Genomic DNA, 25,762 nt, shown 5'->3' on the forward strand with positions numbered 1-25,762 from the left:
CTAAAATCTGATGCTCTTCTGATTCAAAACTGAAAAGAAACTGAGTACAGTTTCTGTAAAACGTATAAAATTTTCTTTCTGTGAACTGGAAGTCAAAGCCTGTAACAGCAACAGGAACATTTAAAAGTAACAGCATATAAAATATATAAATGTAAAAACCTGGATTAGTGACTGTTGTTATGCAAAATAAAACACCATCTGAAATGGAGGAGTCATTATCATCTTAATAGCGAGTGTGCATGTATTCAAATTAAGTTTCATCACAGATGTCTCCTGGGGAGTCATTAATTAGATAAGGGTCCAAACACTTTTCCAAACTATAGATAACACCAAAAGACAGTAGACAAGTACACTTATTAATAGAACAAGAACTAACCACCTTAATCTGTTAATATTATTTCTCCTTATATTACTTCCATTTTATACAGCTAAAGCCTCAGTAAATCGATATCCCTCTTCTGTACCAGATGTGGTTCTAGAAGAAATGGGAAGGATAAAGGGAAACAGAAAAAAAGAACTATTTCACCTAAATCCTAAATGAATGACAGTATATCAATTTCACTGTAGTCCAGACTGCCATTTATTATGCACCAACAATCAGGAAGATTTTGCAGAATCCCAAAGAAAATTCTCCTGGGCACACAATGATGAATGACACTTAAGTATTTTGCATAGCAAACTTTTAAGTATTTCAGAGACATATAAGCTTGCTTTAAAGATCTCGCCTGGGTTCTAGAAACATTCTGTTGATGTGCAACAGAGCTGTGTGAACATTTATTTCCCTTCTCATCCCTCTATTTCTTGATGAGTTAACTTGTTCATTACATAACCATGCGCTTCTATGCTCTAACCACTTCTCCTACCCTGTAGTGTGGATATACCTCTGAGGTTGCACCTTTCATCTTCAGATTTTAAAAACATACTACAAAGGTAGATAAATATAACACCATTTTACAAAGGGAGCAACTGAGCTGTACAAGATAAGGCTAAGAGAGGAATATGTGCACCTCTCCAAGCAACAAAAGCACATCCATAGATAGGCTACCATTACCTTGTCATCAGTGAGTTAAAAAGGGCCAATATAAATAGAGAAAAATTGCTTATTTCCTTATTAATTTCTGAGGCCACATTTTCAAAAAAGCATAACAATTCTAGTCCATCTGAAATATTTAACAGGACTTGAAAGAGTGATTTGTAATGATTTATAATTTAGTGCACATGAGCTGACTACTGACTGTTACAGCACAGCTACACTTGGTTTTCGGAATACCTACAATAGGCTTGTGAAGGGTTGCTAGAGAACTAGGAAAAAGGCAGCCCAGCATCTCTATATAACCTCCTGGTAAACACAGCAGGGGTCATTAAACAGAATGCCAAGCTGTTAAACCATGAAGACGCTACTTTGGCTCCAATTCAAAATCACATACCTGCTTTCCCTGTACTGGGCACAGACAGATCAAAAGAACATAAAACAATTTAAAAGTGATCCTTAAACAGGAAGTGGTTTTTAAGGGCTCTTCATTGCTGACAGTCATAAGCACTGAAGATACAGTCAGGGCAGATACTCACAGCAGAATAGAAAGCCTTATAAATATTTACAGATAAACCACAAATTAGAACTGAAAGTTAAAATTGACCTTCTAGGTTACAAAATTCAATCCTCCAGCACCCTAGGGAGTAAGGACATCTAATCCCTCTCAAAAAATTCCTAGAGATTTCTTTTAAGTGGAATTGTGGTGTTCAGGATTTTTTTTCTCCTTGTTTCTCTCAGTTTCAGGCTGAGTTTTTTTAGGGTTTGGTTTGGGGTTTTTTTAAGACACACACACACACACACTTTGCTCCTCCTACCCATGAAAGTACAGTACAAGTTTTAAACCCAAAACAAGCATTGGTCTTTTTATCTCAATAACAAAGAATAAAACCTACATTACCCCCAAAATACCGTCAGTTCTCTGCATTCATTCTAGTTTGAACTGGTTTGTTTTGAACACAAGCAAGCAAAGATTACAGAGTGTAATAGAAGAGGTCCCACTAAGCCTACTGAACAGCAATGATACATGTCTATCGCTAGTGCAAGTATCTTGTCAGATACACCAAAATCTGCATTTTTCTCATCAATTAAGTACATTCTGCAACCAATTAGCACACTGATGGCCTCAGTCATTTTCAAGTCATAACTTCATAATACAGAAAAAGGTTTCACGCACAGGTTTGCATATTTCATTATCGTATTTCTGACCATTTCAATTACTTTCACTATTCTCATACTTGTATCCCAGACACTCCAATCCTGTCTTTGACAGACAACAACTCCTAATCTTGCATCTCTCTGACATAATATAATTCTTTCTTACAGAAAGTACTACCTGTGATGCTAAGTTTGTTAATGAAAAAAATTGACTAATACTAGATTCAAGTGCAACTGGTTCAGGAATTCTAATATACTCCTGATTTTACAGTTCGTATTTCAAATATGTTTATTTTCAGTTCATTACCAAATTCTTTACCATACCCTTGCACTTTGTGTTCTAATTTGCCATATAACCTGCAATTTTCCATCTAGCACTACAGTAAATATTTTTGTACAGGCCTAAAAATGCAATCTATTGATTTTTAGAAAATAGCCAGCAAAATATCCAGTTAGTCTTGAAGAACCTTCTGCTGACACCGTGATGCACATTTTACGCAATTTTCTATTGATGTTTACGTATTTATCCCTTAGAAACTAATTTTAAATTCTTGCATGCTACTGAGGTCCAATAGACTACTTCTCTCAGCTAATTTTCTTCCGATTTAAAACATTACTTACCTCTATTCAAAAATGTCATTGAATCCCCCAAATTCTGTAATGTTACGATTACCAAAGAATGTTTCATTAATTAAAACTCTTTGCACCTTGTCCCTTGCTGTTTCTGTACTGTTAAGATGAAATTTATCAAAATCAGGCATTAACCACTGACCACAGCCCCTAACAGAGAGAACTGCAGTAGCTAAGCCTGGTCAGCAAGTGCACTGAAGACTGCAGGCAAGTGGTAAAATAAAAGTCACCACAGAATCAGAAGCATGAAGGTCAACCAGTTTAAAGGGGTGCGTTTGAAGACAACAGAGAAGGAGTAACAGTGCAGCAAGTCCACCATCCATGACAGTAGGGATTTTGGAGATCTGATAATTATACATCCCACCATAGTTTAATAATTGATTAGCTTATTAAATTTTGATTTTTGAAATATATTCATTATTAATTAAGCAGCTCTTATGTAAGATGGTTCAGTACAATTTTCTCAGTTTTCTTTTGTGAAAAGAGAGAATATTTAATAATCAATAACTCTTCTTCAGAGTAATATAATATATAATTCAGATACTTTTACTCTTTTGCAAACAGACCACCACAAAATTATTGTAGTTAAATTAATTGCAAAGATAAAACGGGTCTGCTTTTTCTAATACTACACCCATTGTAGCATGGGCAGTGATTATACTTTTACTGTCTTTAAGTATTACTCATGTTACAATTTTCCTTTTTAAACTCATAAATCATATTTAAGAAAGTATGGCTGGATACATAACAACAACTTGAGAGCAGAAAACCAAATTGTATCACGGGTTATTACCTATATATTCACTTATGTACACTATTCCTTTGATTTAGACCCAGTTTGGGGCTAAACGAGAACTGGAAAGGTGCATGGAAATTTAGCATATCAGGCCACTGATCTCCTTTTCCAGAGAAGCACATTCTGCCCCAAATATACCAGTTCTTAGTCCAAGATAACAAAAAAGTGAATTAGATGGCTCTGATGTTTTTAGCAGTCGGATTAGGTATTAAACCTTTTAAACCCAAGACTCCCGAAAAGTTGAAGTTAAGATTTAATCATTGATCATGTCTGAAACACCAAATTGTCTATATTTTTTAGTAGTGACATGTGAGGTTCTAAGGTCAGTATAAATCTATACATTGACAAATAATAAATTTTATTGTGCACTCATTCACTGGGGTAAAATATGAACTTTAAAGTCATTTAGTTGTTAGCTTAAAACCCAAGCAGAATACAGCAGCCACTTTGCACTACATTAACACGCTTTGTCGATAAATTGCTACCTCCAAAATTGAGAACAGCTCTTTGCTGTCAGATGCCTTCAAGAAGCAGTGAAAGTCAAAAAACTTGAACTCCTTAATTGCTAAGCCTTTAAAAGATAAACATACCCATGAGCTTTCCCTTTAAAACACAAAGGGCAAGTGATTTTGACTGATTATGGTCGCAGGGTAGAAACTGCTTCACCTCACAGATCAACTTGGTCACAGATTTTCAAAACTCAAGAATTTTAATAATTTTGAAAGAAAAGGGGCTGTTCATGTGGTTTCTTTAGAGACCTTATCATCTATCAGTATCCCTTTGAGAAGGTTTTCAGAACACCAGAAGCAACTTAGAATGATGTGGAGCATATGAAGAACTTTCTGTCACCAACACCCGCCAGTTTTAGTAGCTTTTGAAGGAACAAACTAAGCACTTACTAAAACAGAAGCTGTGATATCATACTTCTGATTTGATATATATAGGAACAGAATAGTGTTCCAAAAGCAACTGAAATCCATACATCATAAGGAGCATTTTGATACACTTATATTATCAGCTAACTGCTAGAATCTGACAAAGATTCTTCAGAAGAGAAGGTATTAAATAGAGACTAGCAAGCAAATATATTAATTGAATTGCAAATAAGAATTATTTAGATTTATAAATTAACAACACATGTTTTGAAAAATCATCTATGCGTGGAATAGTGAAACTGATTTCTAATACACTGAAGCTGAATTATTATTGCCTGGTTACAACAGCTACAAGCTCTGTAAGAGCTACCCTTTAAACATATATGACTGCACTATTCTTACACTCCTTGAGTGATTTTGTTTTAACAGTTCCTAAAAAAAATAATTAAATCAATACTTAGAACCTCAATTTCTAGTTAAAATGAATAAATCTGCCATCAAAATAGCAGGCTGTCTCTCTGGTTATCATGTTCTATATAGCCATACAAGTTCAACACACAGAATTCTTATTTGAGCAAACAAGCTCATGACAAAGTTTATATAGAATTTTTAATATGTTTAACTTTAATATATTTTATATTTCAAATGCTATATCAAGAATATACAAAATTAAAATCACATACAAGCTCCCGATAATGTTTTCCCCCATTTATGCCATAATAAATAGGATTTTCATATGTAAGCCATGAATAGTAAAGGAAATTCTATTTTATCCATAAATCTTAACTGCTGGATTAATCATTCTTCACTAAAACAGAGCAGGTGCAAAAATATTGTCACTGTTGAATGAAATCACACCAAAAGAGGGGTGAATACATCAAATTATTTCACAAATTTGAAGTAAGGTGATCGTATTCATCAATCTGATTATGAAGCCCTACAGAACAAATACACTGAAGTGTTTCTATTTAACACAGCAGTTATAATGACATTCACAATGTTTCAAATACTCCCCTCAATCTTTGGGACAGACACTTTGTACACCGGGCAAGAATCAGACACCAAAGATTAAAATTCTTAGCTCATTTTTCTGCATATTGTTTACTCACCACAATAGTCTATACTAACTACATTATAAACAAAGTCAGCAGAGGTAGCAAACTACTCCTTCCTGTTCTGTAAACTCCCTTGTCAGCCAGCAGTCAGAAGACTTATTTCCACATGCATCTTCAGTAAAGCTGCTGCAGAGTGAATAGAAACAACCCATCTCTGAACTGATAAAATATAATAATGTAAATTTTATTAATTACAGGGAGTTTAATCAGTTTTTCTGCTAGGTCTGGAACAACTTCAGTTTCAGCTGGACCAGTTTAACTCAAGAAAACATGATATCAAGCATTCAGGTAGTTTTTAATTTGACCAAAATTAAGCAGTTAACTCCTTGATTAAAAATGTAACTGAAAAATAAAAGTAAGTAAAACAAAATCTTTAGGATGATTGTTTTAAACATAACCCTTAACAGTCATTCACTGAACTAAAGTTTTGACAATTCTGTAAGCTATTTATTACCTCTGAGTGGACAAGGATGATGCCATGTCTTCTATCTAACAAATCACTGGTGGATTTAAATATGTGATGTTTTGATAATCCTTTCAAGTCAACCATGGCAAAAACATCACTGATTTTGACATTGGGTTTAATCTGACAAAGTACCCTTTTAACAACTTTGTTAGCAGCATCCCAGACTCAAAAGTAAAACACTTAACTGGAGAGAACCTCTCAGACAGCTGAATAGAACCTTATTTACCAGTTTCCAAGCTGAGAGCATTCATCTGTCTGGCAGAGGATTTTAGGCAATACATCAGCCAAAGAACATCAGTACGACTTGAGGCCAGTTCTGACTATCAGACATTTTGACTGAAAGCAAGGCGGTGTCTGAACTCAGAGCACTTCTCCCTAAAGCCTCTTGCAAGACTGGTTTCAGTGTCTTCGTTTCCATAGGAATAGACAGAACTATCAACTGGCACACAGTCAAAGAATACAATAGAGAAGACAACTGACTAGTTCTGTACAAGCCAAGGTAAAACTGTTTCCCAGCATCAGTTGAAGGAAAATAGGTGTTCATACCTTACAGCCTTTGACCTTATTTATCCATGGTCTGTACCTTCTGTTTCTGTGTAGTGTTCTCAGCTCTTCAGCTCTAAATGTTACAGTCTACCTATAGAAATTAGTGGCTTTCATGTAAAAAGCACTTCAAGGATGAAAATGCAATTAGCATTCTCACTTCCAGTTGATCTCTTCTACTGTTACCGAACTTGTTTTCCTGTAGTGTTCTCTTGAAGTCATTCAGGCAGAAGTACCCACAACACACAATCTCTTGGGATTTACCAGATAACCTGAGACACATCATCCATCACCTGTACTTACAGGATCACTGCCCACCTCTTAATAAAGAATCAAAGACTAAGTTTTTTAAAAAATACTGTATTTCAAAAACTATTGTGATTTGAAAGATTTGGAAGCAAGTACTGACCCCCTCCTCCCAAAATTACAATACTTACTACATTCATCTTCTTCATCTTAATGGCTTTAAGTTGAACAGTCTTAAACTAATAGTACTGTTAAAAAACCTAAGAAAATATATCCTTGAAATATATGTCTGTTTTTTTAAAAATGACATTTTCATATATTCACATTTTTCTCGAATCCTAGTGAAGTTTTGATTTATGTCCATATTAATAATGTTCTTTGCATTTTCAGTAATTATCTGTATACCTCACGTAAATGATGTTTTGGAGATGTCCCAGTCTTTTATTTCTTAGTTATACATAAATATAACCTAATGCCACCTAAACTTCTCCCCCCTCCTCCAGAAATATAAGGCAAGTTAGGACGGTCTCTCAGAAGCACTTTAGCAAGACAAAAAAATCTTCCATAATCTGCTTACACACATAAATGTTTAAATTGCATAAGCTCATACTTGAAAAGGACAAACCTACATTTAGACAGACTTCATACGATTTTCCATTCTTCTAGATATGTTTCTATGCAATGTCCAGATTTCTGTTTAAAATCTAATAAAAATATTATAAAGAACAGTACTATCTATGACAGAATTCTACCTGAAAAACAAGTCTGAATGACAGCAATCAGTCCAGTCAAAGTCCTCACTTTTTATCCTAAATTTGTGAAGTACCATTTCATTTGGAGGCAAACTAATTGCCATTGCTACTCAGCATCGCTCTGACCAGTAGCGTCACTACTTCCTTGTACTTCTTAATTGCACCCCTCTAAGGGCTTGTGCATGTGATGTCCTTACAGACTGCTGGAAGCAACAATGCTTGCAAAATTAAAACCTTGCATATATACTCATTTTTGAGCGTATTTTCCCAGAAATTTTTGTTAATATTTTAGCTGCTCTTTTATCTGAAAATAAATCCATGTCTTTTAATTGATTTTTATATATATATTAAACATCTTAAGTCCTATAACAAAACACTGAAACAATTACAAAAATACATATAAAATTCTATTCTTTGAGACAAGTTCTCCAGCCACAGATAAGTTTCCAGAACTGCTACAGAAGTAGACAGACAACCCATAAGGAAAATAACCAGCAATAAATGTAGGTTTACCCTTACTGTAAATAACTGACACCTGAGGCTACTTTTATATACTGCAATATTTTATAGCTTCTATAGACACTACAGTGATGTTTGAGATTTAAAATGAAGTCAGAATCTACTTACAGTACTGGTAAATAAATCCTTAGTAAGCTACTAAGCTAAACTATGTCCTAGAAGCAACAAAAGTACTAATTTATTTCTCTTTGTTCAGACTATGGGCAGTTTAAAATAACAATTCAAGTTTGGTGTTTCTTAAAGTCTACCTAAATCTATACCATATTAACAGAACATTGAAAAAACATGTCTTCTGTGTGTGTCTGTATATATATATATGTATGTTTAAATGTTCCCATCAGAAGGCTGAACATATACAGATGATATTCATAACATAAATCACTTAATAATTCAATAGAAATCATTCCTCATTAATAAAAATTGGTAGCATTCTTCACTAATTCTTCACTCTTTATCAATAAAAATTGTGTAATAAAAAAGGATTCCAAACTGCTCTACAAAGAGACCAAAAAATGATAATGTTAAGAATTAATTTTGTATTTTATGAAACAATTACATTAGCTTTTGCCTTCCAGGAAACAACAGAATTTTCTTATGTAGTTTATACATATCCATTTTGACTTCAGTGTGATTCACCTAATTCTCTTTAATCAACAATTTAACTAACTGTTTACAGACAAAGAGAGAGACAAATGAAAGATTAGTGCTCCTGGAGCTTGTGGCTGGCCATAAGATCTGAATTTATTTTTCAAATACCTTCTATAGCAATAGCCTTGCATGCTGAATACATCCTATCTAGTATACTATTGATTCAAATGACAAGCCTGAGCATCAGATTAAGGACATGTCAGACACCTGATAGAAGATTCCTGGAGAATTCAACAGAATGGTGTCCTGTTTCAAAATGATCTATTGCTTGTACTACATTAATTGAAGTGTATTGTGGCAACATTTAACACAAAACTAATTCACTTAAAATTAGAATAACATTTATAATCAGTGAAAACAAATACCTTCACTTTTTACTACAGAATACTCAGAAAAAGTCACCTCATTCAAACAGAAATCACCGAACAGCTCACAAAACTGAACTAAACCAAACTGATGAGCTAATAGTAGTGATAGTCCTGTTTTAATTTGTCAGTGCCAAATCCAGACACAAACAAGTAAGCAGTTTCTCAGTCGCAACAACAATATTTCTTCTTGTAACCATTAAAGATCAGCTGTGAGGTCAGCTGCAGAGGGGCAATTAATGCAAGAATGATGTTTTAGAAAGGACACTCAAACAGGGAGATGTCTTTGCCTGTAAAGGTATTTTTTAAGGAATAGACTTGGCAGCAGACATCAATGTCCTGGGAGAAGAGCTGGGCAAGTCTCTTGCGCATCAAGGGATGCCACAGTGCTAAACACACTAAAGGAACAGCAAGAAGTGAAACAAAATTAAATCTATTCAGATCTGAACCGTAGCAGTCCAAGTATAGTAAGTACCATGTTTAAAAACAATCCTGTTTTTAAGATGCAACCATTATTTTCAAGTTCAAATGCTAGAGAAATTTTCACCAATCCTTCAAATAAAGCAAAATGATAGAGAGAGGACAGCCATTTGGCAATAGTATGTACAAGAGAGCTAGCAGTTGAAAACCAGGATAATTAAGTCAACTCAAACCAGCCAAACATCAAACAATATGGAATAATGTTCTGTAGAAAAAGCACTGCTTGTGCCTGTGCAAAGTACTTGCCTTCACTGCGCAAAACTGTCCTAAAGCATGTCTATCCTTTTCAGTTCTAGTGCGTCTTCCCAAAAAAATCTCGGAGTTGAAGTTATGCATCAGTATCTTTTTAGCCTTAAGTCCTCACTTAAGAATTTATTTTTTTTTTTAGAACAGATTCAGTTTACCTTCTTATTCTTGGTAAGTGATATTGTTCATAAACTAATAAAAAATATTTTATTCATTGCTAACAGCCTGAAAAATTATTGCTATGGCAAAGGACTTTAAAAAAGCTCAGAAAAAGTAACAATGGTAAGTCATCAGCCCGGAAGCTCTTCCAAATTTTACTCATAAAAATATGACCGTGAATTTGATAGAGGAAAATAAAGTAATTCTACCAGCTGGCTGTACAGATATTTAAGATATCATTCCATATGCTATGCAGAATTAGTTCCTTTTCACTGAGAAACACAACAGAAGCAGAGTTTCTCTATATGTTCTGCCACCATGGCTTGCACTTGATTCATATTTTCAAAATCTTTTAGAAAATCACTGCAGTTGGAGACATTTCTTATTATTTTTAATGACATTTCAAATGCTTGAGATCAAGACTGCTCAACAGAGGCACCAGTATAATAATACAATCTATGTTTTGCACCTGACAATATCCTCTTTGGCAATTTGGATCACAAAAGCTTATTTCAAGCCCAGGAAACATGGTAGAAGATATAATGCCAAATGGAGGAAAGAAGGAGAGTTAGCAGAGGAAGAAACAGGGCAAGAAGCAGAGAAGTGAAATGACATCGTGCTTGAAAATGAGAGAGAATAGTTTGTACAATGAAAATAAGTCAATTAGGTTAATGAAAATAGCTGTGACATTGCTGGAGGAAAAGAGAAAGAAAACATCACCAATAGTGATATTCTAGCTAGACTAAGAAGGGGAGAAAACAGGGAAACCACAGATCATTGCCATGGCAAGGAAATTGTCTGGAAAAAGAAACAGGGCAAGGATTTTGGTAGCAAGAGTTAGGTAAAGCTCTAGAAATTAAGATACTGAATTATGGCACATTTCTTATCACAATGAATAAAAATAAAGCAAAAACTTGACAAAAAATAATGTTTCATAAGAACAGATAGATTTTAAATAAGCTAAAAACATAATTTTAAAATATTTTAATAATAAATAATAAATGGACTTCTTTTATTACCAGGAAAAAGCTCATTTTCTCACAGTGCTTCTATAGTGCAGACTACAATACACAGTAAAAATACTGGGTCAGCTTCATGGATATTATGGATACTGAAGCCAAGCTGGCCACAGCAGTGTAATACTTATTTTGCAGCTTGGCAATCTCAGCTCTTTTCAACACACTTAAAGCCTCAAGAGCAGGCCATGATCTCAGTTCTTCATCTGTCCTTTTGATAGCTCACACCAGAAGGTTAAATGTGATTAAATCAGATTATACAGACTCAAAAATAAATGTCAAGATCATAAAGTAAGAGTTGAGGAAGCAATGAAACAAAACACATTGAGAAAGATGAGGCAGGAGAACTAAATAATGAGAAAAGTTTGAAGTTTAGTTCTGATAAAGCCTAGACTAGAAATGACAGAAGAACAATACCTGTTGGATAAGGGACTGAAAAAGCAAAAAGGATTCAAGAGCCATGAATCCAGACTCACACAAAGATTTGTCTTTGAGAGAATGGCAGTCAATCTCTAAGGGGAAAAAAGCCACTATTTCTAACACTTTAGCCACTGAAACATGATAGCAGAGAATCTGTTCAAGATTTCTGCTTCTGAAATACTCACACCATTGTGCTAGCCTACAAAGATAAACCTAAGATTAAGGATGGATTTGACAGTATTTACAGCAGACCACCAGTAAATACGATGTCATGAGTCCAAATGGCCATCAATAAGTGGTGCAGAAGAGAAGGGAGCAGCAGGGGAATCAATCCAAACTGAAACACCAATAGTAAAAACACTAGTTTAGAATAAATGGTCAAACCTTGGGAAAAAAAAAAATCTATGAGATTTAAAAAAAAAAAAATCTACAAGCTTATAAAAAGCAAGAAAAACATAGATTTGTCTTTTGTTTAATTAGCTGATACAATATAAAGGGCTTTTTTTACCCCCCTCTCTAAAAACTTTGTTATTTCAAGGTCATCAGCAGCTAAGGATGATAGCTCCTTGTAAGAGGTAGCTAGTTACATTGGTAACTTTGGCCAAGTACTATAGATCTCAGGGAAAACTTGTTATTTAGAGAAAGAAAATGCTGGTATGGTTACAGTTAAGACTTGCATTGACAAGAGTGATAAAATAAGAAACTACTATTTTAGTAATTTTACAAACAAACAAATCTTCCTTTAAAATCTAGTCCTATTATTTATTCTGGTAAGGTAAATATTAGTACTGTAGGCCTTCTGAGACATTAATCTGAAAAAAAAATATTTGTTCTACTAGCATAATGGCTCTTTCATTGGATTTATCTTCTTTGTAATAACACAAATCTTTCTCCAAGAAACAGGCAGAGAGCAAGGGTTCAAAAGCAACAGTAAGAAAATACAGACAAAATTCAGCTGACAATTTTACTGTCCAATGCAGGACTAGAACATAGTACTTTTTCTACTTACAGCAACATTGAAACAACTGCTTGTATCTCAAAAAACATATTGGTACTATGAGGCTATCAAATCTTTACAACAAACTAATACAATAAAATATTCAGTTTCTTCATAGTTTCTGCTAAGTAATTCCTTCCACTGGTGGCATTTTCCTCTTCTATATCATAATCTTTTGCATTTATACTCCGCATCTAAATAGTTAACTGTTTTTTTCTCAAAACATAGAACAAGGCTGATTTGGTATCACACTGCCAAATGTTTCACACAAATTCTGTCTGTCTGTGTGTGTGCGTGTGTGCGTGAGAGAAAGAGAGAGAGAGAAATACAGAGAGAGCACACACCACGCATCCTCATTAACTGGAGAGCTATATAATTAAACATGAAGGGGTTAAAGCGTACATTAGTCTATTCTACTTCTCTATCTACTACTTTTTTTAAAAAGCTTTCATATATCTTCTTTCTTGTTTCTGAAAGCTAACCATCCCTTCTTCCTTTCAGGAAGGCTGACATTTGACAGCTTAACATAGCTGACAGGGTTGCCCAACAGCCCACCCTCCCTATTCTCAATCCAATTAGACCTCTAATCCTCCAGATGAAAGGCCCAACTACTCACGTTCCTCATGACAACGACAGCTATTGATTATTTGTCACTACAGCTAACACCTTCTCTGTCGAGGCCACTCTGACAGAAGCAAACCTACCAAATTAGACAGCACTTTATCTGCCCTGGAGGCCAAATGGCACAACAAGTAAAGGCTAATAAATGGTATAAAAATGAACAAATCATAACATTATGACAGGTTGATCGTTGCCAGCAGCTTCACAGCTCAAGCTTGATGTTCTGTTAGACCCGTTCCTTCTCTTTTCTCTTCCACTCATGCTCCAACTTTGACTGAATTAAAGGCCAGAACAATTAAGGCATTTGACCAGCAAAGATAAGCTAGGATAGAAGTATCATCAAGGGACACAAATGTCAATAGCAGACTACCGTTTGTCAATAAAAACATTCCAGAGATGCAAATGCTCATGACTCTGCTCTCCACTAGGCTGTACTGACTCCCTTTGTACAGAGCTCTTCTCAAGCCCAGGCAGAAACTCCAGGAAAATTAACCCCAGAAAAACAAACTTGAGCTGGGAAGTGTTCTTATCAGGCAAGGATTTGCATCATTAAAAAAGGAATCCCAATTCCGAGCTACTTGACAGACAGATGTTATGGCTGTTATTCTATTTAATAGCTACAAAATTTTCCTTTCTATTTAGTGGAGTGATATAAACCGGGACTACATAATTTGAATTTATGATTATAAATTTTCTTCAATTGTTTCTCAAGAAAAAAAAAGTCTGTTTCTAGGACAACATGCAGTATCCAGTAGCATAGGACCTCACAAGTCACAACACTCTAGGGCAAACCAAAAAGCAGCAACAACATTTATTATTTTTACAGTATCCAAAAACATTAACGTGAGACAAGAGGCACAGTCCCTGAACTGAGGCTGTTTAATGCAACAAATGACAGGAAGACACCATTAAAAAAACCCAAAACAAGTAAAACACCACAATCATAGGAATATTTTTAAGATCAATCAGAAGAATAATGTGAGTAAAAATACACGAGTTGTTGAAACAGTTAAAAAGCAATTAGTACTGCCCTGCCATAATTAATTAGTTGATTTCTTAACTATGCCAAAAAGAATGTATTTTCCAGCGACAGATTCCTACGCTTCTGAAATCACTTACTAACAATAAAATAATATTAAATCAAATACATTTAAACTTAAATAGAATAAAATTTTCTTTAAAGATGATAAAAGACATGAATAACCACTATCCTACTTTGGAAAAATCTACAGTTTAACAGAGAATAATGTTCCTGTGTAACAGCTAGGTCATATAGATTTAGGAAACTACATGCAAGTGCAACAGAAATCTATTTTAAAAAATCTAAAATCTGTAAAAAGATCTATTTAATAAACAAAATAAAAATTGTGTAGTATTTTTCCTCAGACTGTTTTAAATTCTGAGGTTTACAAAACAGTCTTGGGGATGCACACATATTTATTAATCGTTTCAATCAAACACAGATGATTCAACTCTTCAAAAGATGGGGATTTCAGTATAATGTTACCACAAAGTGCAGATATTTAAATTAATATTCTGGCAAACAGAATCCTTAAGATTACTATTGCTTGAATAAAAACTAAATCTACAGGACATTTGGGTAAGCTGGGTCTCAAAACTCAAGCAAAGAGGTAAAAAAATCCCCAAAGTTAAAATTTTATATGATATTTCAAGGAATAAATTTAAATTATTACTATACTGCTCTAAAATGTACTCCAAATATAATAAATCACTGCAAAGAGGAGACAACTATGTTAATTTTCCAATAACTTAGTGTACCATTTAGTAGATTATATATTTTTATTTACAGTGATGAAAACCTGGTTTTAGTATCATTCTGTCCTTTCCAAAACAGGATTAGTTCCAAACTCTCAGCACTGGGCCCTCACAGAAGCCTCTGTGCTAAAGGAGAGCTCTAGTGGCACATCAGCCCCACCCTCCGCAGGGGGGAGAACTGCCCAAATTAATTCCAAACTCTCATTCACCCAAAGACATTTATGCCTACACTGGCGACAGTGAGTCCACAGCGTTCTCAGGAGCTGTTCAGGTTTTCCAGCATAAAGAAATCTCTTAATGTTTACATTTATAAACCTCCTACTTATCCTAGGTTATATTCACTGCTATGGTCTGTTCTTATTTAGCAGATTCTAATTCTTTTTAACACACACCTTGTTTACAGAGGAAAGGAATACATACTGTTCTTTCAGTTTGGTTTTTCCTAGTTCATTAAGAGTATTCTCATTTGGGCTTTCCCTCCCCCTTTTATTATCTTAAGTGCTTTTCCTTTTAAAAAAAATCTTTAACTATGAAGACTAAAAAACAATGTTATACTAGAGGACTAGCTGATGCCAAGCAGTGAAGAAAAATTACTGTTCTTCATTTCTAATCATATCAGCAAAATAAGTGCCTTTATATAAGAATTAGACTCATTAACCCAATAAGTTGTCTCCCTCATTATTATTCCTGAGTTTTCTTCTGCAATACTTATTTACAATATTTGATTTGATCACTACTCTTGACAAGTGTGACTCTTTTCTGTCATTACAGGTCAGAATCAGAAATCATATACCACTATGTTTTTCAGGTTGTGTTCCAGATGTGCCTCCCTGACAATCATATCCAAACATCCTTTACACATAGCAAGAGCTAATCCATTCATCTTCACAACCCCCTTAGATGTATTTGTTCTTTGTTCTACTTTTAAATTAGGTTTGTAACCCTCACAATTAAAACAAAATCCTTCAAAATGTGGATACGACAATGACGGCTGCCAGTCATCAACTGCCCCAGGCAACTGAAGATCACAACTTCATGTGCACATAAAAGACAAGGCACTACACTTGGTCCATCCCTTTCCACACAAATATACTCTACTGTACAATATTTGTCTAAATACACCACAAGTGCTCCTGCTGCAAATCCTCTCTTTAAACCTCCCCCATTCACCTTCAGCTTTTGCTTCTACTATTCTAAATGGGGAAAACCAGTATTTTGCTATTACAAGTGGAAGTAGATAGAAGCATTCTGTCTACAGCAGGCTATAGAGCAAACTCATCAGATATTTATAGTATAATGCATTTTAGTGCCTCAGCCAGCTTTATTTGTTCTCTTTCACAATCCAATCCTACCCAAAGACAGTAACAGACACCATATTTTTTGTTTAGCCATGTTCTAATCCCTTTGATGCTCAAAATGACTGCTGGAAAGTACGTATATTCAGGGAGTGAGCCACAGATTGCAAGTCGTATTTCCAAATATGTCTTATTAGAGTAAGTAAGTTTAGTAGCCAGCAGTTATTAAAATAATTTAAAAGTCAATTTTACATGTGACATAGACATTCATACCATATTTATCAGTGTAGTCTGTATAGAGACAAAGTCTGACCTTTAGCTACTCTGAAATTCTGATCTTGAACTTGGAGTCAGAAGAACTACTTCGGCACGTAAATTTTTGCATAACCTTGTCTTGAAATGTGGTTTCATCCTAGCATAAAACCAGTGAGAAATCAGATTCAGATGCCTTAGTGTCTGCTGTGCAACAGAAACTTGACTTGTCGAACAGTATTTCCACAATTTTGTCTTCTGCAGACAAAAGAACTGGCTGGATTTTAACCCACAGCTTGACAGTAGAGACAGATGATTGCTGGATACCAAATGACTCTAGTGATTTAACACTTCATGAGCAACCAACAACGTGCATGTTCTTGCCTTGTTACGAGGCACGAAGTGTGTACGCTGAAAATGCATTGCCTGAAAATATGAGAATAACATATGTGCCCAGATGACGCTCTCCATACCAACAAAATTGTTGTCAAGCTTTCTGTTTCAATGATGCTGCTCTATAATGTTTACTGTAACTGACTTGGAAAGCCTTACCTCTCCTTCACATATGCCTGTTTGCATAATATCTAGTGTTGCTTGATTCCCCAGAACCTTTGCAGACAAATCATTTATCTCTCTAGATACATGTAGAAGAGCTTACCTAACACTGGTCTCCACAAGAGGCTTTATCTTGTAGTATTTTTTGTGTACAATCATGTTCCAAAGCTGCTCTGTACATTTCAGTGGAGAAATAGTGAAATTTAAGATGCTCTGGAGCTACATTGGAATGCTGAACTTCATAAGAGGAGACCAATAATTTGGTTTCAAGATCACCTTTTTATACTTTAATATTTTGCTCACTGATCACTAAATCAAGACAGATTAATGCAGAGGCAAATGGAAGTACTAATGAAATCTAAAGAATAGTCTGAAGCAGATCCTGAAAGAAAGCCACAGCTATTGTTTATCACAAAAAAAACAAACAAACAAAAAAAAACCACCTTCAGAAGGGTTCCCTTGTCCTCCCCTCAACTCAAATGGAATGCTGCTAAATTCTTACCTAAGGTTTAAGAATATTTTTCATGATGTCAGAGTTCATCTAGTAAGTTCCAGCCCTACAAAATCTCTTCTTTATTATTCTTCCCCAGCGGTGAAAGTACAACTGTCACAATATTGTAAATCAGGTCTCTGTGACATTGAGTTTTTTCTTCCTACAGTTTTCCTGTAGTTATTTTTAACCATTTCAATAGGGCTTACAGCACAGATCAACAGTAGTATCAGCACAACCAATAGCAAAAAGCATTTGGGAGCATGACTACTTCTGCTAAACAGGCAGAAAATTAATCGTTATTTTGTAGAGTTCATTCTCTGTAAACTCACTGAACAGTGAGCAGTTGTGAAAAGGGGTCACAGGAAGGCCATGAACAGGACCAACCCTTTGGTAGCTCAATCAGCTTATCTTTAATACAACACACACAAATCACATAGGAGGAACTGTGCCTTCTGCCCTTGAGCATCTTCAGGCTGTGTTCACTGGAGAGAACCCTTTGTTCAGGAAAGTAAACAGTTGTATCACAGTTATTGTCTGTGGCTTTAAACACAGAAGAAATTATAGTCCTGCATGTAAAAAGATTACCTTTTCTGGATGGTCAGCCAACATTTCTGTTTCACACCTTGGTTTGTCTAGATTTTTCACATTTAGTCAAATCGTATGTTCACATGAAAGTATGACAGAATGAATGTAAACCTCATTCACACTTCATGAACCTATATGCACTGAATTAATATTACTCATTATGAGCTTGCACTTAAGAGGAAACATCATAAAAGGTTACCAGCCTAGAAAAAAAAAGAACATGAACTGACCACCATCATCTCTGAAAGGCACTTATTGTTCTGATACAGACTGAGAAAGAAAGAAGCACATGCTCTTTTATGTAGTTTAAATAATGCCTGATGAATTATTTGAGAGACTACAGCTCCGGGAAATATATCTTGAAAAAGGTAGTGAGGGAAAAATGTGTAAGTTTGCTCCCAGGCAAATTTTATTCAGGAGCTTTTAATACAAACATCTTTTACTTGGACAAGAAAGGGGAAATAATGTTCTGGGTTTGGGGCTCTTGGACTACCTTGACTGTACTCCTTAAATAAGATTTAGGAATTAGCTTTCCTAAAATCAGTGAACTGAAGACTACCTTCTGTTTATAACTTTCTGCTATGTCTTATGCTTGCCAGAGGCTGTTTTTTTCTTACTTCTGTCTTTACCTGTATGGTTACTGGTGAGTACATAGGAACAACCATTTTTTCTAGTTTAAGAAACAATTAAAGACCATTAAAATACACTCTCTTACTTTACATAGATTTCCTAACTGCATCCTGGATGCACTGTTATTTGTCAATAACTGTGTCAGCAAAGAATATAAGCTACAGAATATATCATGCCTCTAGATAATGAAAGCCAAATTTTCCCACTGGAGTGGTATCAATCTTCTTGAAACCAAAATTAATATCCTTCTGACAGTTAAACATCCTAATACTTATTTTAAGTGCATATTGTTAACATTCAACAACAAAACTATTGAATTTTTTCTTCTATCCCTATTAACACAAAAGACTGTGCTTGGGGTATTCATAGAGATCGTTACTTTCCCAGAGTAAACATTGCTACTAAGTGAGCATCCTCTGTGAGAAATTCTGAAAAAAGCAGGCCTGTTTTTTTTCCTTATACTAAATTGGAATTACTTAATGAAAGATAAATGAAAAAATCATATACAGGTAATTTGGGTATGTAGAAACATTTCCATTTAGAAGTATCACATGTGGGTGTTTAACCAAGTTGCAATTTAAGACTAGAAGCAAATTGCTACCAGAATGCTTACAAGTGAAAATTAATGTCTGTAGTTAAACTGCAATCTCAGTACTCCTATCTGTCTCCATAGCATGTTTATCTCACAACAATCTAAATTCTACCATCTTAAATGATCTGTACCTACATAGTAATACAATTCCTCAGTATGAAATCACCGGCAAATTATGTTAATGATTTTACTTCTGTTGCAATCAGTCACTGTTTCAGCTCCCAGTAAATTACATCCATGTTCATGAAGTCACAATTGTCCTCTGAAACTCCTATGCAATCTTCACAGGTGCACTCCTGCAATAATTTGTATCATTTTCTGGTGGGTTTCGATTTTTGGGTCTTTTTGTTTGATTGGTTTTTAATTTAATTTTTCTGAACTCAATGACTCTTTTTTTTTTTTTTTTTAGGGTCTGCACCCTTTCAAAACTGCTTAGGAGACCTGTCCATTTAATGAGAGACACCAAAACATTCTACCTTTATAGTGGACAGAAGAAAACCCACAAAGAAAAATCAAGTAACTTCATTTCACACAGCCTTCTATCTACAAAGACTGAAACATTTCCATCATATGGCTGATGAAGACAAGACAGATCCTACAAAAGATGATGTCAATGAAGATTCTAAAAAGATGACCTGGCAAAAAAATATATGCATTGGGTGAGATTCAGTTGTTACAATTTAGGCATCGACAACATCAAAACTTACATCAGTCGGATACCTAAAAGTATGACTGAGTTAGTCAGCATGTCCTAAGGTACTCATCTATACTTTAGGGTTAATGAACTGCACCCTAAAGTGCATTAACTTTAAAAGTGATCTAGATTACTTGCTCAGATGTAGATGTTTACAATGTAAATTTCTACAGTTACATGAGATTATTCTAACCCTATGGTCTCACATTGCATTGTGCTATATTTTTAATATTTCCATCAAATAATATATTTGTTACATTTAAGCAAAGAGTTTAACTTTTTAGCTCCTTATTTATGCAAAAAAATCTTTGAGATCAACAGATGTCTAAAGCTTAAAAGCTGTAATACAAAGGATGTCTATCACCAAATGGAAGACTTACCCTAACGAACATAATTATTATCATTAAGCAACCACTCAGAGGTTATCATATCATTGTGTAACTGCAGTTATTTTCAAAAAGCATTGCTATTTCAAGTATTATTAACAGCTGAAATTTCTGACCTTATTTTATTAACTTCAGGAACTTTCTGCAAAGAAAAAGGTGAGAACATTTATGCTTAATCTGCTATCGAAGAAAGGTGTCTAGGTGGACCAATAAGTAAAAGAATATCCTAACTCTTACTTCTTGCAAATAGTCCAGAATGTCATTAATGAAGACACAGAGATTACAAGAACCCATTTGTTGAGACTCTGATACATCTTTCCAGGTAACTACTGCTTTGTAGACATGCTCCAGTGACAAAAGTCATTTGGACAAAGCATGGCAAGACAAGGACGACATAGCAACTTTGAGTTCTGAGACCTCAGTTTCCTCGTTAACTGGCAAAGATAACCTAGATATTAAAACTGCATTAGACAGGGTTACTGAAATCAGATCACCTTCACTTTTTACCTATGTTGAAACCCTTGGAACTGAAAGAACATGGGACAGCACGGGTTAGTCTGCCTAGCTATGATATCAGAAATATTTTTGGCAGAGACTGTGAACAGCATTTATATCAAGTGCAGAAATTTTGGTATTGTTTATTGATATCCAAAGCAAAGTAGAGCTATTTTGACAACTCACAGTTCTGATAGGACACTTGTGAGACAACAAGCAAAAGCACTTGAGTGCACCAGAATATCTGGTAAGAGATCAACTACACAACTGTAACTTTGTTACTACAAAGTAACTACTTAAAAAGGAGTTAGAGGTGCCGTTAGGAAAAGATGAAGGATTAAGGAAATACTGATAGACGGTCTGTAACTTCAGATAATGTTTTGTATGACCATATGAGTAATGCTATAATCTCTACCTATAATGTAGGAAGAACTCTCTATTATCTGCAAAAGAGACTTTAAGTTTTGAACACTGGATGTGATTGTTCGCACTTTGAAGGACTGGAAGAAACACTTTTACAAAATAAAATCCTTATGCAACAGTAATAACAAACATGACAAGCAAATGTTGTCTGTTAATTCTGCAGACAACAGCTGGAAGTATAAAACTTGCAAAGAGATGGAAGTTAAAAATAAAATATAAGAGAGAACTGGTATGTACATGTATATGTATACACCCACCAAGTATAGCCAGGTTTATAAACCACAGGTGTAGTCAGAAGCTAGTTAAGCAAGTGTTAATAAAACGATGTTACAGCTATTATTTAAGTCCTATCCAATCAGAAACCCATCCTAGAGAAGAAAGGCAATTAGAGTCCTAATTCATTTACTTAATACTGATTTATGACTGAATTCAGGGCTATGCCACATGAATGTTTTCTCTATAATGGGGATCAAAAAACACAAATAAGCTATTTTACTAGGACTGAAAGACATGAATTGGTAGTCCTTTCATCAGTCAATTCTCCAGACAGAAAAACAGGAATAGTTTCATCTCAACTGACCAATACCTTAGCAGAGTTATTTGATACTGGAGAGAAAAGAACCTTACACTGGCTGCAGTTTTAGCTGATACTGAGGGAAAGAAGCAAGATTGTCTGCATCCTGCAGAGAATGAAACCAATTTTTCTTTCGATAACCAGGATTACTAATGGGACAGTCACCATCTTGAATCTAAACATATGAAGACATTCAGCTTCCTCTGTCCAAGATGGCTAACTCATTCTTTCTCTTTGACATTAGAAGAGTATCTTCTCACAAATCCTTTGCCTCCAAGACAGTTCTGTGGCTCCCAAATATAGCAGAGACCAATTTTAGTCAAATCAACTGCAAGATGTTTCAGAGGAGCACCTGCAAAGGGACATGTAAAAGAAGGCTGTAGAATGATAACCTAAAGAGACTCAAATATGCTGGCAACAAACTCTGGCCCTCACGATGTCTGCTGCGATCTGATGAGTAAGGTGTTTCAAAAGCACTCCCAAGAGACAGTAAAAAATGGCAAAAGTAATCCTAGAGAGGAAGGTTCCTACTCGGGAAGCCTTAATTCATTTTACATCCATCTTCTTTAGTTGAGAACACATGTGTGGAAAAGTGTCTTCTCTTTCTTGCCTCTTCACTGATTGAATGCAAAGGTCTGAGCATTAATCTTAACTTCTCTCTCCAAAGAAAATGAAAATTAGGAGGCAACTCAAGTGCAATTTCAGAATCTGAATCTCCAAGCACCATTATTCTAAACAACTTGTAGTTGTGACTACAAATGAATGTAGATTTGGAAAGTCCTTTAAAGCTGATTTGATGAAGCACAGGACAGTGACTGACTCACAATCTTGAACACAACAAAAACTATACACTGGTCCTGGTAAATATGTAGATTCATGATCAACCAACACAGCTTTCTTCCGTTTCTATCTGAAAATCAACTTTCAGTACTGGTTATGCAGGAATTATTTTTTTTTACTTTGGAATAAAAAAAAAAAAATAAAATTAGAATATAAACCAAAATTATCAGAGAGGAATAAGAAGAATACAAAACATTATTTAAACAGCCAAAACTGCAGGGAACATGAAGTTATTTTGAATTTATTTTTATATATTTTGCAGAAGGCATTCATGACAGAAATGCAGATCTTAAAATGTTAACAAGGAAAGACTGAAGACAAAATTTTACACACGTGAAATGTTAATTTTGTAACCTGACATCAATACTGAGTAACTGCTCAGAAGACACAGAGTGCAGTTTTACAGGACAGCTAAGCCAGCCAAATGCAAAGCAGCTGCAAGGCTCTCTCCTGACCACTTTCTGCCACCCCAGCACTATGATGGTACAAGCACTTACGTGGCCTGTGGGATGAATCACATCTATCTAGTACATTACACAAAAAGTGGGTGACTGAATAAAACCTTCTGCTAAAACAGCACGGGGTAAAGACAGTACCTTTTTTTTTTTTTTTTTTCTTCAGCTGCACTGTCAACGGAAACCACATCTAAGATGGTCCAAGTATCACATAGTACAAACTGCCCTTTCATGATTGCAGTGAGACATAAAGGAAATGGAGAGCACATGCAGTTAATGGTTATAATGCCAAGGCAAAATATCTCTTGCCTTGAACAGTTGCATTATAAATTCTTGTTTAAATCTTTATCTGCATGTTCATTTTATGGATATTTATACTGGTTTCATCTGTTAAAATGTATTTTTAAATGCTGGGGAAAATCTAATCTTTAAAATTAAGTTTTTAATATGATTAAAATGTTAATCTGCCTATCAGGTCATAAAATCCAAAGCCTGTATGAACACCAGGCAAGTATAGCATTTTAGAGCAATTTAAGTCTCTCGCATTGTTATGTTTATGAAATACCTATCTTTGAAACAACAACTTTCACAGTAAGCTGATCACTTAGAAATATAAGAAATAGAAGAAATAGAAGTTAACCCTGGTACACTGGAGACAAGGTTATGATGATGACTAGAATATTTCACCAGGGTGTTGTGGTATATAACCAAATAAATGAATTTGCCTGTTTCAATTCAACTATAACCTACTGTAACTAATTACGATGGTAGTCAATTAATGTAGTGCATTACTGTACACATTTCAAGAATGCATTCACACTAGTTCTTAATAGTTAACATTTTTACCTGAGGAATTTGTAAAATTAAAAAATGAATATTTAATGCTCAATAAGGGATGTACTAACACAGACCACACAGTACCTAAGGTTTCCCATGCAAGTGTAGCTGAAGAATGTCACCTTATTGTAATCTTCTCAAGCAATTCTCTATTCAGTTGCTCCTACTAAATACTGTGACCATACTATAGCTCCCTTTATGTAAACCTAACTCAAGTAAAACAAAAAAACACCTTGCAGAGTGTATTAAAAAGTATATAAGCTATTTGAACAATGTGAATGATTATGAACAGGTGACAATTTTTTATAAAAAATATGGTTTGCTATGAAAATCATGGTAGGCACTCTAACTGGTACCAAAGCTTACATAGCCAACACAACTCTAACTTTTGAGCAGTTACAGTTTTACACTTAGTATAAGAAGTAAAATAGTAAGTAAAAAGCTGTTGCTTTCAGTTTGAGCTTTTAATCTTCTCTGTGGAGTCTTTTTCACAGTTTATGAACTCAAACATCCTGGTTAGCTAGCCAACCACACCTTTTTTCTTCTCCCATCAGCAGTTTTCTTGGTCTCCTGTAACTGTGGACACTTCCCTCAGCCCTAAACATGCTCAAAATTTATTGCAGCTCTGAATTTATGCTTTAAGTTACTTTTATTTTATTGTTGAATACTTCCTTTAGCACTTTTCCAGTGGGACAATTTAACTAGACAGTATTATAAACTGAAATTGTAGAAGGAAAAACAGACAGTAATGCATTTCCCTCCTGGTCCTGGAAATGATTTGGTATTCCATATCCTTGAAATTCTCAGACAGGGCATTAATAATTAACAATGTATGGCCTGAATTCCACTGAAATTAATGGTAACAACATAAGGAATATCAGTGTACAAAATGTAGTCTTTACTTAGAACTGGCTATCCCAAAATAGACAAGGACTATTTTTCCTACAAAGGAAAAATTCTTAAAACAGCAACAAATTGCACTGTCTATGCAGGCAGCTACAAATGTACTCAGCAAAAATGCTAAAACCCAAAAAAATAAGCCTCCAAAGATTTACTTCAGGATTGGCCAAGTTTTCAAAAAACTCATAGATTATTTGCCTCTAAAATAGTGAAAGCCTCTAAAAATAAAATATCCTTACTCAATACAAGAAAATCATTATAACCTTTATAAATGCCACAAATTTATACAATGGCTAAGTACTTGTAATTACCTTTTGTGCAGCAAGATGGAGAGCGGTTCTTCGGCTACGATCAGCTCTGTTCACATCAGCTCCAGCCTTCAGCAATGCCTCTGCACAGTCCAGTCTGTCAGCCAATACACAGTACATAAGGGGCGTTCTTCCAAACTGGTCCTCTTTATCTTTCAGCTCACCGTTTCCTAAAAATAAAGAACCCCAAACCACATAAAATGGTTGTCTGTGGCTATCAAACTAAAAGTAGTAATTTTTATTAAAAGGTTATATTATAAATGAACATGGTAGTGAAAGCAATGCAGTATAAGATAACGTCAAAGCTATTACTTTTTACCCTATTTTTACTGACATTTATAGGACATTTCAAAATATATTTACAGCAAAAAGTACATTCAGAAAACATTAGTTCCACAAATACACCTACCACAAATAACATTCTGCAGTGGCATAATTATAAATAATTTTAAAATAGTTATACAAATCTTGGCTGAAAAGATTACTTTAAAAAAAATCAACAGCACATAAATCAAATAATTCTTCTGAAACCTGTAAACACTGTAACTAAAACAAGCTTTGAAGCCTACTCACAGCAATGTTTATTTAAA

At 34.8% G+C, this 25,762-nt stretch overlaps 1 protein-coding gene across 3 annotated transcripts in view; it reads right to left on the reverse strand.

Moving 5' to 3' along the window:
- Positions 1-25,762, reverse strand: part of LOC113476993 (inversin-like) — a 48,601-nt gene that overhangs the window by 13,537 nt on the left and 9,302 nt on the right. For all 3 annotated transcript variants that reach the window (XM_026843046.1, XM_026843047.1, XM_026843048.1), the window contains one exon: positions 25,176-25,342. In XM_026843046.1, coding sequence (XP_026698847.1) covers positions 25,176-25,342 — 167 coding nt within the window. The remainder of the gene's footprint in view (positions 1-25,175; positions 25,343-25,762) is intronic.

Source organism: Athene cunicularia, assembly GCF_003259725.1.
Source record: "Athene cunicularia isolate RWA chromosome 2 unlocalized genomic scaffold, athCun1 chr2_part1, whole genome shotgun sequence".
NCBI classification, from domain to species: domain Eukaryota; kingdom Metazoa; phylum Chordata; class Aves; order Strigiformes; family Strigidae; genus Athene; species Athene cunicularia.